The sequence below is a fragment of the Lethenteron reissneri genome, chromosome 36, assembly GCF_015708825.2.
Source record: "Lethenteron reissneri isolate LAM-NWPU_2019-01 chromosome 36, ASM1570882v1, whole genome shotgun sequence".
Classification (NCBI taxonomy): domain Eukaryota; kingdom Metazoa; phylum Chordata; class Hyperoartia; order Petromyzontiformes; family Petromyzontidae; genus Lethenteron; species Lethenteron reissneri.
The window spans coordinates 4893079-4914059 of record NC_083814.1 but is presented as its reverse complement, the minus strand read 5'-3'; the positions used below and the strand labels follow the sequence as shown (position 1 = coordinate 4914059).

Here is a 20981-nt window from a genome sequence, read left to right as displayed (position 1 = left end):
AGTGTTTTTAAAACAACAGCAAGACTCACCGTTGCAATTGCACATTACATAGCGATGTCTACAGTTGCTTGCTGCGTTGGTAATTACCAACGGGAATCACCTCTCACCGTGTCAAAATGCCAACACCTGCCACACTATTTAAATTTTCATCAAGCGTCGGCGACTGGAAGTCTCATTGTGTCGCCATGCATCATGCCGTGTTGGCGATGCCTACTACAGATGCACATCGCGCTCATTCAACATGTAAATTAGTGGGGAAGAACGGTTGATATGCATACTTGGCCTTTGTTTGGCTTTGAAAGGGCCCACAATGTTGAGTGGGTATATCTCGCCTGGCTTTACATTGTTTCTAAACAAGACTGAATGAAAGGAGGAATGATTCGGAAACCTCAGTAGCAGATGGTAGGTATATATTCGTATTACAAAACTAAAAATATTTAACCAGGTAAAGCCTCCTGAGCTATACAGCTCTTATTCAGAAGCAACCTGCCCACAAATTATAGCTCAATGAAGTGGCTTATCATGTGGACATTTATAACAGCCAAATTCTCTCAATGCGTGTTTCTAAATGTGGAGGGAAAACCCAAAGTTGCCCGGATGAAAATCCACGCGACCACGGAGAGAACATACAAACTCCAAATATACATGAGTCAGGGTCGGGATCGAACCCACGACCTACTGTATACCAGGCAAGGTAGTTAACATCTCACCACCGTGGTGCCTTTTGTCGCATTGTACGTATGCGTGGTGTACGACAATTTCGTGGAGCCCCTTGGCGTCTGTGAATTTGCCTTGGAAGGGGAAGAGAGATGAATATGAATCTGTCAAGCAAAACTTAACTCAGTAGTATCATTCGATTAATACAAATTCAGAGGAAGGCACTTTGAGTGGTGTAGAAACACCATGTAGTTTTAATACCATAGTCATGATGAACAAATACTGCCTACTTAGCATTAAAAATAAGGCCATGTTTTGTTAACACTTGTACAGTAAAATTGAGCCCTTTAACTCAAATATTTACATTCATACTCTTGGGTTCTTTCTATTTACATTCGTTAATCACATCGAAAGTTGGGTTGAAGCTTGAACTCGGGTTGTATGCAGTTATTGCTGCCAAAGACTGCTGGGATTCAAGGTCACAAGGTCGTGGCCATCAATTCCGTTGATGCCACCGCACCTGGCTTCACATTCTGCTATCTCCTGTGTCATGGAGCCGTTGCAAAGTCAACAAAGTCAACAAAGGCCATCCACCAAGATCTGCTCTTTCAGTATCTCGCCATCTGGCATCAATGAATAAACCTTGTTACCGTTGTGAAAATAATACCATTGTTTTTTTCTCTCACCAGGATATTTCAGAGGGGTCGTTTTTATCGAGCATTCATATTTGACCAAAACCCAGATAAACCCAAATGCCCCCTGATTTGAATGAGAATAAATCAATTGGAGAAGCCTTCTAATTTAAAACACAAGTGAATGGACATGCAAATCATTAAGCTCTTATCTGTTCGGGCACAATCATTGCATTAAGTCTTGAATATATTTCAAACTGCCAGAGCGTTAATAAACCCGGAGACTTTTATCCGCCATCTGCCATATGTTATGCCCCTCAATTAAGCAGAGGGACTTGATACACACGTGGCGTGTCCGAAGGAGACACACGATTGATTGATAGATCAGCTCATGAGCTTGACATTTGTTTTTGTCAAATCTGCCAGCTAAAGTTTACATAGTTCATGTTACAGAACAGGCCTCAAAAGCAGATATCGCAGAGCTTACTCTGAGATCCCTTAAAGTAACCTCTGGTCCGCAAGGTCAAGGAAGTATTTTCCCATCCGCTCTGCCGCTGAGAGTAATGTAGGTCACATGGTTGTCAAACTTATATTTTTCATTCTCAGAGCTGAATTTGAGACGAATGAAATGCAGAACCAAATGTAATGTGATGGGAGGGTGGGGAGGTGAGCAGCTATGGGTGACCAGGCTAAGACCATAATTTCCAAACACTTGAGAGCCCAGTTTAGTCACAGGCAGCTGGCTGGGATTGAACCCAGGTTCTGCGGTGCCAGCTTATCGCTCTGTTATCTGAGCCACCCGGCCACCGCAGAGTTATTTTTGTTTAGACCAATGATCAATTGCAAAACTTATATTCATATTCAAATTCTCAACCACAGTTTTCAGCAATCCATCTTTTGTGAAAACACAACTACACCATTATAATCACTTCATTCACAATTTCTCCTAATGTGTGATATGTGTGAAATTTAAAAGTAAATATTTGGCTATCTTACAAATATTCCTGTGAATTTAGTGCAAGTTTGTTAAAATCATGGCATTCATTTGTGCAGCGCAATAATACTTTTATCCCGACATTTAGTTTGCAAATGATGTACTGTGCACACAGCCTGAATCATCTTCAAATAAAAAAAACTGGTGAAATGTGATCAATAATAATTTTAAAATATTCTCCGACTGGAAATGAAATCGTATGCGTATTGCAATAGTAGAGGGGTTTCACATTGGTTTATATCACTGGCTCGTGAAAGGAACCTTGAATCACATCCACTGGAATCTTTTTTTAATCACAATCTGGCTATGCTACCGGAGTAGTTTAAGGTTCAAATTACAACAACAGCAACGACAATAAGAAAAGAAACTCAATATTTAAGCAGGGATTGTGTATCATGGTGGGTCTCCTGTGGTGATCAGAGCACCCCTTGCCTAAAGAATTTGCTGATGGGGAAGATTTTTTGGGGGTGGGGGCTGGTTAATACTGCTTCTGGATGCATTAATTGTTTGCTTATCGAGGCAAATTTATGCAACCTCAAAAAAGCCTGATGTGAACAGGAAATGTCAGTAATTTTCAGATTTTGGCAACAATTCAACCACCTCCTATTATCTACCACCAACCCGTCGTTTTACAATCTTTTCATTACAGTGGTTTATTGTGGCTTTCCAAAAGTTAGACATCCTCCTGTATACTTCTTATTAAAAAAAAGTTCGTATTTATCATAATGGTATAATTTAAAGTTACTTTTCAATTAGTTTCATTGTATTTAAAATATATTAATGAAATACAAAACAATACAAAGGTCCCCCGTATAGCCTTTACATACTGTTGGGGCAAGTGCAGTTAGCGAGCACCTATGAAGGCACAATGCGTGACCACCTTTGTCTCCCGTGTGGCAATGCTTAAACACCACACTAGCTACTCATTTGAGGCTGAGTCGACCGAGGAGAAGCCCAGGACTGTGTCAGATAATCGTCACTGGTGTTGGCAATTAGCGGGAATTGAACTCGTATCGCCGGGTTCGTAGCACAGTGCGCTAACCGCTTCACTACCGCTTCCCACAGTGTAATGCAATTCAATACACACGGACATAGACCGCTGCATAAAGGCCACTGTGATTTTCAGCACAATGAAAGGATAACTCCTCACACATCTCCGTGATGCAATGTTTGTGTGAATGCGCCGACCTCTTTAACGTGGCAATGTGCCCGTCGTGCATAGGTCCAGCTCTGAATTAGCGCTCTCTGGTTGCCAAGCGATGGCTCACAAGCACTCGCCGTGCACTTCCCCCGGGGTACGGTGGCTTCAGTGGGTGGTTGCATGCCCCTCGGGGGGGTGGCAGGCGGGCCTTGCGTTCCCAAGTTACACAGCCAGCCTCGTCACTCCCACGTCGTGGGAACGTAACCAAACAAGTCCATTGCAGCAAAGGAGCAGCAGCTCGTTTGCTCATTCTTGAGCGTAAATATGGAGCGTGGAAATATTCGCAAGGGTGTGTCGTTTTTCAGTTTTTGTCTCAACAGGAACGACGTGTTGCTTGTTTGTCACTGAGAAATATTTAGCTTCAATTATATTTAGTTTAACTGAGCTTTCCGTGATGAGGCTTGAATTGAAGCCATTAGGCGGAGCAACGAGAATTGTCCACACTTTTAAAATCCCTCACGATTTGACAGCACTGTTGGATGAGCAGTTTCATTGGTAAATGCTGCAATTTTATTCACATGTGATTTAGCTGATGCATTTAAAAGAAAACGCTCAAGAAGACTGATCAATATCAGATCCTGTGATTTTTAACTGTAGCTTTTAACATGCATATACAGGACAATGCTCAAGCTCATAATATTGGAACTGTTTACTTGGCCAACCTTGCTAGATATTGAAAAAACAAAAACGTCCTCAATGCTAATAATTCTTAGATTTTTTTAACACGAGCAATGTACCCTTTGACAATAGTTAAACTACACACGCACACCAGCACCGCACTATTGGATCTGAACTTACTCCTTTATGGGCCTTCATCCTCATGGATATCATTGAAACTACTCCCCCTGCTGCCGTTTATTGACGTGGCGAATTTTGTTGCTAAACTTGGAGTGAACTAAAAATCCTCTGGCCATCAGCTGATTCGCCGGATACAGGCGAGGATGTAAGTTGATGAACGCAGAGAGCACGCACGCAACTGGCCGCTAAGTCACTTGAATCCAGAGACTGCGGTCGTCCATGGGAAAGGTTTCATTTTAGCGCGTAAATACCAGAAGGCAGTGGAACACATTCGGAGCGTGTCATTCTGAGCGGTCGTTGACGATATTATTATTGACGTTTATGAATAACCAGCGAGGTACTGTCATCATTTCGGGCAAATCTCTCTCCCCCCCCCGTTTCCGCATTAAACCCAACACGCACACGGGAGATGATCAAGGTCACATAGCAGCGAGCGCGCCTCCACTCATGCGGCTCCTGGAGTGACGAGAGTGCGCACTGCGTATAAACGGGTGCGGCCCTCTGTCGCTCCTCTTTCCAGTAATAGCCCCGTGCAGTTGTCCACCGCGCGGGAAATGTGAAGGCGCAAAGATGAAATTACCCCACTCACACCGCTGTTGATGGAAGGGGCTGCCACCGCTTGAGGGAGCCCTCAGAGTGACCCACTTAAGATGGTATTTGGCCTACTCTTCCACGCTGCCTAGATGTTTTGGAAGAGGTCGTGAGTGTTCGCACTTTACCCCACCGCCACCACGTGGCCTTCCCGATCGACTAACTGCGGTGTTAATGCATTTGCACTCCTGGGTGGACGGAGGCAGGGGGGGTTTAATAAACTCGCCCTCTGCGTGTCCACAGTGTGCTGACCCTTACACCACAGTGTTTGACCTCAATCTCTTTTTAAGTGACTGCTACCAAGAGCGTCAAGAATATTAATTAAAACGTTTGGACATGTTTACCTTTTTCTTGTATTATGCTGCTGTTGGCAGCTTTCGTCACTTGAACACTATCTGAAGTCAGCAACAGTTTGTAAAAGTATGTGTGCATTACTTATTAATTCGATATTTATCACGTTATTGTATATTGATTTTATTCACACTGTTTTTTTTATGTACCTTGTAAAGTATTTTATTTTGCCTGCAGTTTACCTTGGATGTCCCTGCAAAAGAAACACTATCTCAGTGGGTTCTTTCCTGGTTATAAATATACGAGCTGTCTATATTTTTTTATTAAGACTGCATGTTCCCTTCTATGCAACAGTGTTGATTAAACATTTCAGCCGGCGTTTTGCATTGCACCAAATGAGCGACAAGACCCCAGGGTGTGATTCCCTGGGTTATTTGTGAGACCACACCTTTCCTTTCAGAATTAACCCAACGTCGTCCTTCTTCTAAAGGCCTCGTGCATAAGGGCAGATCCATGGCAGGTCCAAGCTCCCTCCTTGTATGTTATGTATGTTGAACGTCTTTCACACCGTATGTAGTCAACCGCGCCAGTCAGAGGTCCTTCACGCTCAATCTCGCTTCTCTTTCGCCTCGCAGCAACACGCTGCCGTACTGTGTTGTTCACATGGGGGTCACAGACACGCTGCGACTGAGATACCAATGTGGAGTGTGTCGGTGACGACTCTATGAAAACCAGTTGTCCTTGAGCCATCACGGGGGAATGACGGTTGAGGTGCTTTCTCTTTGCCTTCCTGAACAGTGTTTTAGGTTGTCACCATCATCATCCTTGACTATTTAAAAAAAAAAAGAGTTAATAGCAATAAAAAGTGATGCCCTCTTTATTGGTGAATTGTGGCAAGGTTGCTCACTGGTGCAATGCCTGTAACGCGTTACATGGTTTGGATATTCGTGCATCTAGACACCATGAGTTTTCAATCTACATTTAAAAGTGCATAGCTCCAGTAGGTTCCTAATATCGGAAGGAAGAGCATTCCAGACGGCCACAGAAGCACATCTGGAAGCGCGAGATGCAGTGACAGTCTTTGTTCGATGGTGAGCCAAAAGCTGCTGCGAGCATGACTGGAGTTCGCGTGATTGTTTATACTCCTTGATGAGATCAGAAAGTTAATGTGGTTCATTTGTGGCACGCACTTTGTGTGTAATGAGGGCGACCTTATAATGCATTCATTCGGCAACCAGAATCCAAGGCAGCTCGGCGAGCACTGGACAGACATGTATTTTGAGCTTCGTTTGCATCGCACATAGCCAACCGTACTAATGGGAGATGTGAGACATGGTCAGATCTTACAGTAAAAGCATTGGTAGGTTGACAGCGTAGGATGGTGCATCACTGTTGCCTCTCTCTCTTCTCCTCTCTCTCGTTCGGCTCAGGGCTGCGCGGCGGGAGAGGCGGGCGGTTCGTTCGAGGAGCGCATCATCGCCGTGTGCGAGCACATGATGGCTAGCGCGTGCTGGGGCAAGGCGGAGCGGCTCGTGCACGCCAAGAGCTTCCGGGGCATGACCCTGCTGCACCTGGCTGCCGCGCAAGGTTACACGCGCCTCATCCAGACGCTCATCAAGTGGAGGTACGTCGTACGACGCGGGCGAGGGGGCCCCCCTCTGTTGTCACACGTATTTGGCTCCGATGGGACGACGTGGGATACCTGCCACGGGCGTAACGGTTGGCACGCCGGGATTTGCGATCCGAGTTGGTCGCCGGTTCGATCTGCCAGCACGGCAATATAAATGGGTGCACGGCAGGTAGTTGATAGTAGGTTTGCGTGTGGTGGGGTCAAGTCTGGGTATACCCACCGCTTCCAAGTCGTCTGGCTGGTGTTTGGAGAACCGACTGAATACCCTCCAGAGGGGCTTTCTAGGACTTCCTCTCTTGGAGGCCCTTCTGCCAGCAGTGGTGGGTCTATGCAAACATGACTCCTTGTAAAAAGGTGTCAGTTTTGTTGCCAGATAGAAGGGTAAAAAAACAATTATCATATTTTTACTGGCAAATGAGGTTCCCATAGTGTAGATGCTTGCCCCGAGCTCTCATACTCTGATGGTGCATTGTCTTTGAGTTGTGCGCCTTTTGGCGTCATCTGGTCCAACCCATGTGAGACTAGGCTCTAAGGAAAGCTGTCTCGGGTGTGGACCAATCAACTTCAAGGACAGTGCACATTATCAGAGTTATGTTCTTTTGTTTGTATTATGACTGCAGGTATTGCGGTCTATGCAAACATGACTTCTTGTAAAAAGGTGTCAGTTTTGTTGCCAGATAGAAGGGTAAAAAAACAATTATCAGAGACTTAAAAATTATGTCTTGTTGATCTTACACAAACTGTCCGAAGCATATTGAACGTACAAATCCCATACGAAGCCCACTGAACTTGCAAACCCCAAGCTAAGCCATTGGATTTAGATGCCCCATGCCAAAGCTTAAACTCTGCAATTGACTAAAGTAAATTTGAAGTTGCATTTCCTGCGCTCAGCCTGTGTATGTGTTGCACGAACTACATTATGCTAAATGCACATGTTGAATGTGCATACCTGTCATCCCCTTACCTTATTACAGACCAATTCAGACCTTATTGGTCACCTCGTGCCCTTATAAATCTCAATGTTCATCCTACAAAGTCCCATCACAAGAGAGAAATACAAAAAATAGGCAATTTTTTTGACCGTATTAAAATGGCTGTACGCCGTATGGACCTGAAAACTAAATTTATCTGAACAGAAATACGGGTAAACCGTATGGATTGATAGGTATGAATGTTCTTTGGTTCTTTCGGTAAAGTCACATTCCAATTGAAACCAATTTTTTTATTATTTTTCCTATCTACGTGACTTTACCGAAAGATCCAAAGAATATGAATTCCTGCAGTCACAATAGTTTTAAGTCAAAGGTATGAACGTGTTTCTTTCCCCCCAATCGTTCACCACCGTAATATCGTCCTCGCTCTCCTTTCAGACAAATACCTAGGGATGGGCCACGCCTTTATCGTCGCCTGTGGTGCTAAGAACCCACAAAAATAACAAGCAAAGCTCGCTTAACCAACAGCAAATTTAAAACACGGATATAGTTGCAGTGTCGGTAACACATGTAATCCTGAGATTGTCGTAAAAGCTGCAGAGTGATAGGTGTTGTGTTTCATGAATAGACCCCATAGCTGTCAAGAAGGGTTAAGGCTGTGTTCCTGAAAATGTAAAAAAGGCCAAATTCCCCTTTACGAACTAAATACAAAGCCCCAGTCAGAGTCGTGGGCAAGCACAGGAACTAATTGCCATTTATTTTAGTTGAGTGCCCCTTTACAAAGAAGGAATGGGAAGAGATTGCAATCTGTAAAGTGGCCTTTACATGAAATTTGGCCCTTGCATCTTAAATTAATTGTCGTACATTTTATTCAAAGTTCTATAAATGTTTCCTCAAATATAGATAATCATATTCTGAGAACTAAACTTTAACAGCAAATATTAAAATAATTTTCGGAATTTTTATTGGAAATGTCTAAACTTAGTGGCTAATTAAAACTAACAGGTTTTATTTTAATACCGTCACTGGAGAGGAAAGATTAATCTTTCCGTTTCTGCCGCCTGACCATCTTCAGTAAGAACAGATGGAGTAGACGAAGCCTGTCTTAGAGAAAGGCACTTAATTAGCGGCTGTGCACAATTTCACAACATGCGTGTAAAGTTCAAAACACGAGCTCATAAATAAAACCCTGGAGTTGGGAAATGCCTTCGATGCGTTACAATTATTTTCAGTCCACGAACTTTGCGAAAACTCTCTCTTTGTAATACAAAAGGCAAACATTTTCAACCTCTGCACCCATTATAAACCCTGCAAATTCACTTGTGCTGGTACTCAAAATCAAACATCAGGGGTCATCTTTTACTTTAATGACTGTGATGAAGTGGGTATGGCGCTAGAAGTTTACAATACGAACACATTATTTTCACAAGTCATACAGCTGTAGTCCCTTTGCACCAACACACGGTGGGCTTCAGTGAAACACCTGTCACAAGCTGCGCCAACAAATTATACGCATGTCCTGCAAACGGCGAAATGTGCCGGTTAAAGAGCATTGCCATGTAAGCAACTGTCTCTTCAAAATGATCACCGTTCCTTATTTGTGCCGGTGCTGTTTGTGGACTGAACGTGTCAGATTTATTGTATACGTGATGGCTAATGCGCACTTTGGCACTGGCGTTGTCAAAACAAAATAGCGTGGGTGTCCGCTAATGGCTTTAAAGACAGCGCGTCATTGCTCATCGGCATTAAAGCCAGTTGTAAAAAAAATACATCGTGCATTAAGAAGTTAAAAAGGAATCAATCTATAACGCACAATAAACATGATTTGAGTCCCTTTTAGATATGACTGACTTGCTTATGAACCTAATTGTAAATGTACCACCGTGAAATAACATCCCTCCGCTGAGTTACAGCGTTTGTTGCCGTAATAGTCCATGAAAAGTTATCCTCTGGGACGGGTGCATTGACCGAGAGCAGCATCGCTCTTTCTTGGCACACGCATTCTTTTGGGCAGAAGCTGCCCCACTTGTTTTGACAATGTAAATTGTGTCTACCGTTCACGCCAACACAGTGTGGACTCTTCATCCGAAAACGTGCTGCTTCCTTTGTCCAGGTCCCACCACACGGAGAGCATCGACCTGGAATTCGAAGTGGATCCTCTCAACGTCGACCATTTCTCCTGCACTCCCCTGGTGTGTGAATTTAGTTGTTTCGTTGTTGTACTCGACCGTCACTCGTACCGTTGCAATCGATTCATGATCGAGGCTATTCAACTATTGTACGTAGCTGGGGTTGCCCGTATTCTGGCAGGGAACAAGCCCTAGAATGAGATGTATCAACCTAGCCAATTCTGTAGAGAGAGTGTTAACAGTGTATGAATGAAATGTTAAGTTATCAAAGTTAACTTGTATGAATCACTCCTGAGTAAATTCACATATCTTTATATAGTAGCACCGTGCATGCAGCATATACGCAGTAAAATGAAGAAATTAATAGCAAATAGCACTAAATGCCCAAATAGAACTTGGTGCAATGCTACGAATACAATGCCATTTATAGGGTTTATTTTCCTGCCCTAAGGTTTGTGTGTACAAGCGAGCAGATTAAAGGAGCATTGAAGTATTTTTTTATTCTTGGAGAAGACGATGTTTTGTCCTTGTTGAAGCAGAGCAGATTTGTGAGGCTGTGTGTTGTTGTTGGTTATATTGATCGACTAACGACATACAATCGACATTTAAAACCCCCATTGTGTCATGTTGTCTGTTGAACTCTGTATAACCTAAAGGCACGCCACCCCACTCATTCACTGTGCTGGCCTTCATAGGTGCTGCGCTAGCAGCACTAGCCCCCCAAACAGTCCGTTAAGACTATACGGGGATCTTTTCTCTTTGTGTGTCTATGTTGTCGAGTGCAGTGTTTCATCATAGCAGGTGCAGCCCTATACTGATCAAAGTGCATTGCCATTTGAAAATAAATGTGGATAAAAAGATGTAAGTAGCCACGCGACTCCTTTTTTCCCTGGAAAAATTGGAGGGAATAGGAAGCTACTCCACTTTACGTTAAGTAAAATAAAAAAGCAAAATAGGCATACATAAAATAGGACAGTGCGTGGATCTGGTAGGTCCCATGGTTAATAGCCACACCACCGCCCTCATGCCCTGTGCCGGCCTTCATAGGTGCTCGCTAACAGCACTTGCCCCAACAGCCTCTGTGTCAGCTAAACAGGGAATGTTTGTCTTTGTCTAACTTAAAGTGATGCCACACTTTCACTACTCTTTGGTTCTTTCGGTAAAGTCACGTAGGTATAAATAATATACGCTCCAAGCCTGGTGGTGTTTCATTCAGACGCTGTCTTTCCGACAGACCTGTTCTTCACCTGAGGACGGCTGCTTGCGTTGTGGCCGAAACGTCGTGAGAATTATTTTATTATGTTTTATTTTTATTATTTTATTATTTCCATTCTACGTGACTTTACCGAAAGAACCAAGAAGATGAATCCCTGCAGTCACGAAAGCTTTAAATCGAAATATAAAATAAATCACGACGTTTCGAACGCAACACAAGCGCCCGTCTTCAGGTAAAAATCGCGACAGGTGCGATGTCTGCTGCGAGCAGCACGATGTCAGACAATGCGTGCGTCACATCATACTTGTGAAAAATTATGGTTTGCTATTTGTGCCTGCTATGTGGAAACGAAATGATCATGTTTTAATTTGAGCTCATGGACCAAATAGAATTCCACAAACAGGACAGATAGACATATATAGAAGATGCAAACAAGACAGTAAAAGTTATATTCTTGATTTGACTCTGCATCCTGGACCGTGAAAAATTCGACATTGCTCGTGTGTGGAGTGAGGGAGTCAGTGGATAAGTATTTGGCTCGTGGGCAAGCATGGGTTGTTTTTTGGAGGGTTGTTGGGGAGATAGGAGGTACTTATTTATTTTGTTCTTAGCTGTCATGTTTCCCAAGACGGTCACTGCATCGCCGCACTTTCAGATGTGCTTTTGCGGCCGTCTGGAATGCCTCTTCCTTCTGATGTTAGGAAAACACTGGAGCTATGCACTTTTAAATCGTCTAGATGGAAAACTCGTTTCTTGAGAACTGATTTTTGTATTTTAGTTTGTTGTCCTTACCCCGCACCTCCGATTAGCATGGTTGGTTACGTACGGTGCGTAAGAAGTTCAACATACATACATCAAATTGCCAGCATCTTGACAAACCAGTACGCCCAGTCCTTAACTCAAACGTTTCCTTTTTCATCAGATCATCGAGGTACTTGAAAAATACAATATAGTATTTCATGGAAAGTTCAATCATGTGTTTTGTTCATTAGCATGTGCCAATTGAAGTGGGTTCAATTCAAATATAACCTTAACCCAAGGCGTCCAATGTTCACACGCCATGGTCCGTTGAGTCGTAGGAACCCTAATAATCGAACGTGCGTTTTGCATCTGCACAGTATTACATTGTTGAGTTTGTGTAGCTATTGTAATAATCTCGATCTAGCATGATTTAAATTTAGAATCATTCCTCTGAGTCAATCCAGGCTACTTCGAAAACTTTTTCTCACGTCATGGTGGCCCAAATCTGGCTCAGTGTGGATAGAGGTGTTTCTGTTAAGCTCTTGAAAAGGAACTTCCCAGCGGCACTGATTTAGTAAAATAATTCCGTCTTCACACGCGATGCGTGTGTATGTGTGCGCGCACACGTGGGGAGCGGCAGTGTCGAGGTTAGCGTGCTGCGCTGCGAACCCGGGACCCCGAGTTTGATTCCCACTCGCAGCCATTGCCAGTGACGATTATCTGAACCGATCCTGGGCTTCCCCTCGGATGACTTAGCTTCCAATGAGTACCTGGTGCAATGTGTAAACATGGCTACTAGGGAGACAAAGGCAGCGAGGTGTGGTACTGGCCACCCACCCCACCGGGTACCGTGCTGGCCTTCATATGTGCTGTTCGCTAACAGCACTTGCTCCAACAGTGTGTTAAGGTTATGAGGCAGATCTTTGTCTTTTTTTTGTGCGGGCAAGTAAAGGAATTCTGCTTAGTGATGGCATGGCAGTCATACCAACGCAGCGTTCACTTCCTCTTTGTGATGAAATGGCATTTGATCGTTATCTGAACATCATCAACAGGCTGTTGCAATATCAGCATGTCCACTTTATTGTCACATTCCAACATGAGCAATGGAATGACTCGTGTGTTGGTGTGGTTTTGTGTTACAGGTTTATATTAATCATTGTTGTCAAAGACAACTAGTTGAATGGTGCTCCTGTCCTACAGGTGTTCATGCACACGTCTAACTATATTTTAGCACTTACATCAAATCTAGTTTCCATAGGCGCTCACCGGCACGCTCCGGCTCAGGTATAATAGCGGAGCATGTTGGTGACCACCATGTGCTTCTGTGGCCGTCTGGAACGCTCTTCCTTCCTATGTTAGGAAGATTGACAAACTAATTTGTTTAGAACTGCTTTTTGTGTTAGTTTGTTGTTCTTTGCCCGCATCTCCAATTGGCACGGTTGACTATGTATGGTGTAAAAGAAGTTCAACATTCATACATACATATAGGCAAACCCCCTTCACCACAATCAGCGTGGCTTGGTGAAGGCGAGCAGCATAGACGTGGGGGCATAGTACAGTACAACACGGATTTTTTTTCTGTGCTGCCCTCTGCTGACCACCGCGTAGACTATTCTGCACGCATGTACCCCACACAAAACGGGAGATTTTATTCCCGCATGCTTGCCAATGTCCACGATGCCCTTCGCAAGACGAGCGTCTGTCGGAATGGGCACGATGTGAAAGTCGTTTGCGTGACGCCGCCGTGTCTTTCCGCGCAGATGTGGGCGTGCGCCTTGGGCCACGTCGACGCGGCGGTGGTGCTGTACCAATGGAACAGCCGGGCCCTCTCCATCCCGGACTCGCTGGGCCGCCTGCCCCTGAGCGTGGCTCACGCACGCGGACACGTCCGTCTGGCCGCGTGTCTCGACGAGCTGCAGAGGCAGCAGGGGGTGGACGCCAGGTAAGGGCCAAGCACGGGGGGCTTTAGCGTAACCCGTGCGCTATAGGAAAAGGCTAAGGGGCGGCCCTGCAAATACTCACTCGCAGCACTGCTGGCGGAAGGGCCTCCACTGGAGGCAAGACCCTTAGTGCCCCTCTGGAGGGGATTTGGCCTACTCTTCCATGCTAGTCAGAGGTTAGACTATCCCCCCTTTAGCCCACCACACGTGACCTGCCGATCGACTGGCTGTGGTGTTACCCGCTTCAACTGCTGGGTGGGCATAGGTGGGGGGGGGGGATAATTTATGAGAATGATCCAAAAACATTTGGATTGCAAGTTCTGTGTGCTAACCATCACACCACAGCAGAAACGCATACACAACAGCAAAACGTGGGAGTGCACAGCTTAGATGTGTGTAGAGTACAATAGTCAAGCATATGCTGATGTTTGTAAATGTGCACTGCAGCCATATAACAATTTTTTTTAATTTTACCAGGTAAGTCCCCACTGAACTATTTAGCTCTTTTTCCACAAACGACCTGGCCACAAATGATAGCTTCAACAAAGTGGCTTATCAAGTGGGAATTTATAGCAGCCAAATACTCTACATGCGTGTTTCTAAATATGGAGGGAAAAGACCGGTGGACCCGGAGAAAAATCCATGCCACGATGGGGAGAAAGAACATGCAAACTCCAAATATACAGGCGAACCCACGACCTCCTGCCGCCGTGGCACCCCTGCGAGAGCCAAGATTAATGACTTTTACCAGTGCTACTGAGGAGACCCTCAAGATTTTATACCAGTGTGAACATTTCAATTGCTTTGAATGATGCCAATGAAGCTTGAATGCAAACTAGCACTCTTCATGTTCTCTAGGAGTCTGCTGGGATTCCGAGAAATTATAAAGGACTACCATCTGGCTTGGAGCCCAGTGTGTAAATAATGAGTGGGGAGAACAAGATATACCGGTCATAACTTGACGAACAAATTTGTTTCGTGGGCTGGGCTCTGGCACACAAGTTGGCACAGTCACCTCACCACAAGCCTTGTGGCTTTCATGCTAGCAAATAATAAATGTGAGATGGCTTTCCCTGTGGTGTACATTTTTCTCACGCATTTGTCCTTTCAAACCATGAACCACACGCAGCGTCGTTTGCCTGCTCTTTCGTGTGATGGCAATAGGTTCAGGAGGCCAAATGCCAATGTCGAGGTCTGCTCCATCCTAACGATAAGGCATCAGGAAAAGAGTTTAACTTTTCCCTCGTCCTTTGATGGAGCGTAGACTACAGCAGTTTACTTATATAGTGCGTAGTTTAAGGTCACACTCATTTCACACGAAGTGCTTGCCACGAATCAACCGAAATACCTTGCTGATCTAATCAGGGAACATAAACCAGCATCCTTGCATGGGTGACTTTTCGCTGGCCATCGAATAAAGATAGTCACTGCATTGCACGCTTTCAGATGTGCTTCTGCAGCCATCTGAAACGCTTTCTTCCGATATAGAAAGCCACTGGGGCTATGCACTTTTAAACGTAGATTGAAAAAGAATTTCTCAAGAACTGCTTTTTGTGTACTCATACTCTTAGGTTTGCTTTTTGTGTGTTTAGTTTGTTCTTCTTCCCCCGCACCTCCGATTAGCATTGATGGCGACATACGTTGCGAAAGACGTTCAACGTACGTACATACATATGTAGTGAATCACTTCGGAGACACTAGTTAGGAGGCAACAACGTTTATTCTAGACTATATAACACCGTTACACACGGGGACTACAATATGCCTATCTCTTACACACCGTTACACACGGGATAACTATAAACGGGTCAGAGCAGCCAACGTGCTGTCTGACCCACGACATTGGGAACGGAGACAGGAAGACGAAGGCATAGCACCTGCAGAGAACCCCGATCTTTGATCGGGGCTTCCCTTTTATCTCTCTCAGCGCGGCCTAGCTCTGCCCTCGGCGCGCCCCCTTCGGGAACATTCCCGAAGGTTCCAGGCCACCTTGCACGTGCCACCTGCCCGGCTCCGCCCTTAACCACGTCCCCTTCAGGAACTCTCTCCAGAAGATTCCCGGCTACACTTCCAGTGTCCCCTCGGTCACCTTTGCCCCCACATTCCTCACCCCGGCCCATCGCGTGCTTCACCCGAGGCCGGGGTGACTCGTCCTCATGTGCCCCCTTCTGCCAGCAGCCCGCACCACGCTCCCTAGTGACGTGGCATTCACTCGCTGTGCTGGCAGAGTGCCTGCTATCAGCTACTCTGTCGGTAGGACTCATCAGCCTCTCTCAGCTAGCACCCAGTGCCACGCACGCTAGCGACCCACTGTGTGGTACTGCATGGTGTAATTAGAGCTACGCGCTGTAGTGATCCATTCTATATCACTACACATACATAGTATGAGTTGCATGGCCACAATCACACTGCATTTATTGGCTTATGTTTAATGTCTACATTGATGGAGGAGATTGAAACCATATGCGGTATTAATCGGGTGTACTTGTTCAGTTGTCACCGGTGCCACAACAAACGCCTAATCACAATTGTTTATCGCTTCACCTTCTATTATAAAGTTATTCGTTTGCATCACTTATATTAAGAATTGCATACATTGTCAAAAATATTTCGTAAGTGTTTGCTGTCGGGTTTCATGTCCTGAAAACAAGAATATCCTTGACAGCTTTTAAAGCCATTGCTAGGTTGTAGATAAATCATGTTTATAAAAAAAAGACATCAACAATTGATTGGATCTATACCGGTTTCATCACAGCCCTTTATTGTAGGGTTGTAAATCGCACTGTGAACAATAGTGCTCTTTGAATGGGGAAAACAAATCTGTTGCTATTTTGGTAAAATTTATTTTTAAAATAAAAAAAAACTTCATCTTTCATTTATGGCTTGCCAAGATCCACATTGTTGTGTTAACATCACCACTGCGGCTCATGCATCTTACTGAAAATCTGCGGTGAATTTTCTCGGACCAACCACAAAAGTAGAGCAGGGCGTCATGGCATAAGAGCGTGAGATCGTAACAATGGTGGCATCGTCTTTAATTATCTGGGGGTGGGTGGCGGGGGGGCTATGCACCTGATTTCCTCATCAGATCTAGAGAAGCTCGGGCAGGTTATTGTTTGGATAGGTGCTGTGCATAATAGGCGTTATAGGCCGCGGCTATGGTGGCTCAGCTATTGCGCGGCAGACAGCAGTGAAGCAAAATCCACCGCTGTATTGTACTTCTGTGGTGCCACGTCTATAAACCCTGCCTTCACCAACCTGCACTTACCAACGTGGTGAAGTATGGTCAAGTGACCCCCCCCCCGCCGACCCGCATGACTTGGGGATGCCCTCGTCAAGCAGAGGATTGACAATAGAGCTACGTCTGTACAGCTCTACTTGAGAACCCATGTCATCTTGCTTGTCGGATTAGAAGCATATAGTTCCGATTATATGCTTCTAATTGAAGCTTGAATAACGACACACACACATATTACTCTTGACCTAAAATACTTGATGAAACCAACCTAAGGTAGTGATTGATATCTTTCATTATTGGACGTGCCAATACTTTCAATGGACACATATTTAACAAGAGAACACTGCTTGTAGTTTCGTGTATTGTTTTATTTCACTGATGCTTAAAAAAATGCTCCGTAGATCTGGTCAATTATTTTTATATAACCGAGAGGACATTGTGCAAGAAAGTCTTATCAGGGGTTACCTTTGAGCTCCATAGAGAGAATTCAATGAACATGGAGAAGGATTTTATCACAGAGATGAACATATACCCTAATAATAATAATCGTAATAGGCAAATGGAAACAGGGGCGTTCCATAGCTCCGATGGGAAATCAGAAGGGATGCATCTAAACAGCAACAGCAGCAGATGGCAATCATTTTTCACATTAAGGTAAGTGTATGAGCTAAGGCAGTTTAAGTGCCGATGTTTTTTTGCCAACCAAACATACATTTGAGTTGCTCTTGACTCCATGCGATAAAATATTCACTGTCATATAAATATGTTTTCTTGATTGTATGCATAAGTAACATCTCTGCAAACTCTAAAAAGTACCGATTTCCAGAAACCTCATCGGTAGCTTGTATCCCCTATGTCCTCGTGACAACAAAACTCAGGGAAACTCAGGTTTCGGGTTAACACACAACAGCAGGCAAGATAAGGGTGGCCAGTCTATTGGCTGGCAAACCTTCACATGCCACAGGGTGATCTTGGTGCCCACAGATGGTGTGTCAGTCATAGGTGTGTGTGGGGCACTTGCAGGTGGGGAGCGGTGGCACAGCGGTTAGCGCGCTGCCCTATGTACCCGGGCCAACACCAGTGACGATTATCTGAACCGGCCCTTGGCCTCCCCTAGGCTGACTCGGCCTCAAATGAGTACCTGGTGGCAATGTCTAAACATCGCCACTGGGGATATAAAGGTGGCCGGGCGTGGTGCTGGCCACCCATCCTCTCATGTGCCACAGTGTCAGCCTTCATAGGTGCTGCTCGCTAACGCACTTTCCCCAACAGTCTGTTTAAGGCTACACGTGGGGACCTATTTGTCTTTGCGTGGCGTGTGTTGTCGCTGCAGGCCACCGCACAGGGTGGAGGCCCCTGGGCGTGGGGACAGTGGCTCCACGGTCTGGAGCACGGGCACCAGCACTCAGGACTCCCTTGGGGTGCCTTCTCCCTCTTTCTCTCAGCTGTCGACGAAGCCCAGACACGGGTAAGTCTGCTCGCTCGGAGCCCCTTACCCATTCGCTTCTTTCTGCCCCCGTTTGCTTTCGAGCTGATTCGCGTGATGCCTCAGTGTCACGTTCATCATCGCATGGGTGGCTCAAAAAGTTTACGGTGTAAAAATACACGCTGTTTTTTTTATCGTTAATACTTTATATATGAGTTGTTGTTTTTCTACAAAAAAAAAGAAAATGCTAGATTATTCCTCATGGCTATGTCATCTTTTGTATTCACTAGCTCTTAGTTTATCCATTAACTTCCACTGTTGTGTCAGGCACGTGGGTGTTATTTTGCCACACTCTCCCATATTAAATTATTTCAGCACTCTCCTCTCTTAAGATGTGCGGCCATCGCATTCACAATGTTCAATGACCTGGTGAGAATAGAGTCGAGTGGGAGGGCTATTAGCGATGAAGGAAATTGACTCACTCCCGCGTGTGATGTCACGTGACCTTTGTAGTATTTCCTCAATTGTTTTGGACGTGGGCTTCAAGTCCTCTGAGCCACCCCAACCAACCACCTTTGTATTTCATTGGCTTCACTTGGACGTCCGTTTGCAATAACGATGCCACACATGTTTTTAGCTTCATAGAATTGCTATTGATATTTTCATTGATGTTTCTTGTTGTGTTACGTTTTTTGTGTGGTGAGTAAAATCATATATATTTGATATATATGAAGGCCATTCTACTCGACTAGATTAGCTTTTTTTATTGCGTTTTTTTGCAGTGAAGTAAAAACAGCACGTTTTAATAATGGGTTTGCTTAGTTTCAATAATATATTAATGCCATGGGGGGGAATAATGAAAATGCATGAGGAAATATTCCAGTAGTTTGGTAAAGTTGGTCTTGAACATCACATTTAAAGTCCATCAGCCTATTGGTGCTTCAGACCAAAATTATCCAAGCAGGATTTTATTTCAGCAAAAGAAAACGCTCGATCGGTTTTGACATTCTCAGTCTCATCAGCAGACTCACGCTTGTTAAAACAACAAATGCTGCTGGGTTACCAAATGATATTGACAAGAGCACTCCATGAAAACTCTGGGGTGCGGTTCAACGCAAGTATAGCACTGTGCCGCAAACTCACCGCCGGCCTTTCTCGCTCGTGACTCACCCCAGGCCTGAGCGTGCTCAGCAGCTCGGTGTCATCACCGACAATCTCGGACACGCGGAGCCCACTCTCCACACACTCGTCCCACGGTTCCCCCGAGCAGGACTCCCCGCTGCCCAGCCCCGACGTGGCCACCTCGCAGGCCTTCGTCTCCCCAATCCCCGCCTTCCCGTCGAGCCGCAGCGACCCCCTGCCCTTCGCCGCCGACCGGAGCGGCCCTCCGACCGCGGGCGTCTTTGCGGTGAGCGGCACCCCGTTGCCCGCCAATGGCGCCACTGCCGCCGCCGCCGCCGGCGGCTTCGCGAGTCGGCCGTCCGGCGCCCCATCGCAGCGGGATGAGGAGATGGAGGTGTCGTCCGACACGAGCGCCCAGGCGCAGGCGCCCGTCTTCCTGTTCCCCATGGCACCCGCGAGCGCCGCGCGAGAGCTGGAGCGCGGTTCGGCCCAGCGGGAAGCGGCGGAGAGGGAGATGGCGGAGGCCGAGCTGCTGTCCTACAGCGAGAACTTGGAGAACGAAGCATACCTCCCGGCCATGGAGGTGCTCCAGGTACGACTCGGCTGCTGCGCGGTTGTGATGAGAGCCCAGCGCCGGCTCGCTTGGACGCGTGTTGTTTAAACTCGTTTGTTTAGAACACGTGTACACTGCGTACACCGGCGTTTGATTGGTTTGGTTACTTTTTAGCGATTCCACTGCTTTGTTGCTTTTCCAGTGGTACAAAAAACTAAAATTACCACCCCCCCCCCCCCCTGTATAGCCTTAAGGTCAGCACGTCACACGAGGGCATGGGTGGCCGGCACCACGCCCGGCCGCCTTTATCTCCCAAGTACCATTGTTTTATTGGTCATGAGCGGGAAACAAACTCAGGTTGTTGGGTTTGTGGCGCTTCGCGCTAACCGCTCTACCACCTCCCACCCTCCCCCCCAAGTGGTACATTACAGTGCTGCACAAATAACAACAACATAGTCGTTATTAACACTGGCATACATTGGAAGCATTATATACGACAGACGACGTTTTGGACAGCGGTCCTTTTATAGCAGAGAGATAATTCGTAATTTTCCAAAACATTGATGGTTATTATTGCCTCTCGAGGGCAGCGTCAATTACGAGTGTGTTAAGATTCGTTCTTTCAGCTACGGTTCAAACAGGAGATGCCCGTCATCGGCTGAGTAACAACGCATCCCGCCATGAGATTGCCTTCCAAATGTGACGCTGCTTGGGGTTCGCTCAGTGTCTCATTGATTGATTTAATTACATTCAGTGGCATGACAATAGGAGCTTTGAAACATGTTAGGTCTGTGAATGCTCTTAAACTTAAGAAGTAATGGATACAATTCTGCTACACAACCAGCACCCTATGGAACCTTCAGAGGAAGAATAGCAAGTTACACGTGCAC

General features: G+C 45.6%; 1 protein-coding gene across 1 annotated transcript in view; it reads left to right on the top strand.

Annotated features, from left to right (window-relative positions):
• LOC133351033 (calmodulin-binding transcription activator 2-like) overlaps positions 1-20981 on the top strand; it is a 615463-nt gene that overhangs the window by 562815 nt on the left and 31667 nt on the right. Inside the window, 6 exon segments of the mRNA XM_061565919.1 lie at positions 6595-6788; positions 9840-9918; positions 13573-13754; positions 18324-18444; positions 18446-18458; positions 19592-20130. Coding sequence (XP_061421903.1) covers positions 6595-6788; positions 9840-9918; positions 13573-13754; positions 18324-18444; positions 18446-18458; positions 19592-20130 — 1128 coding nt within the window.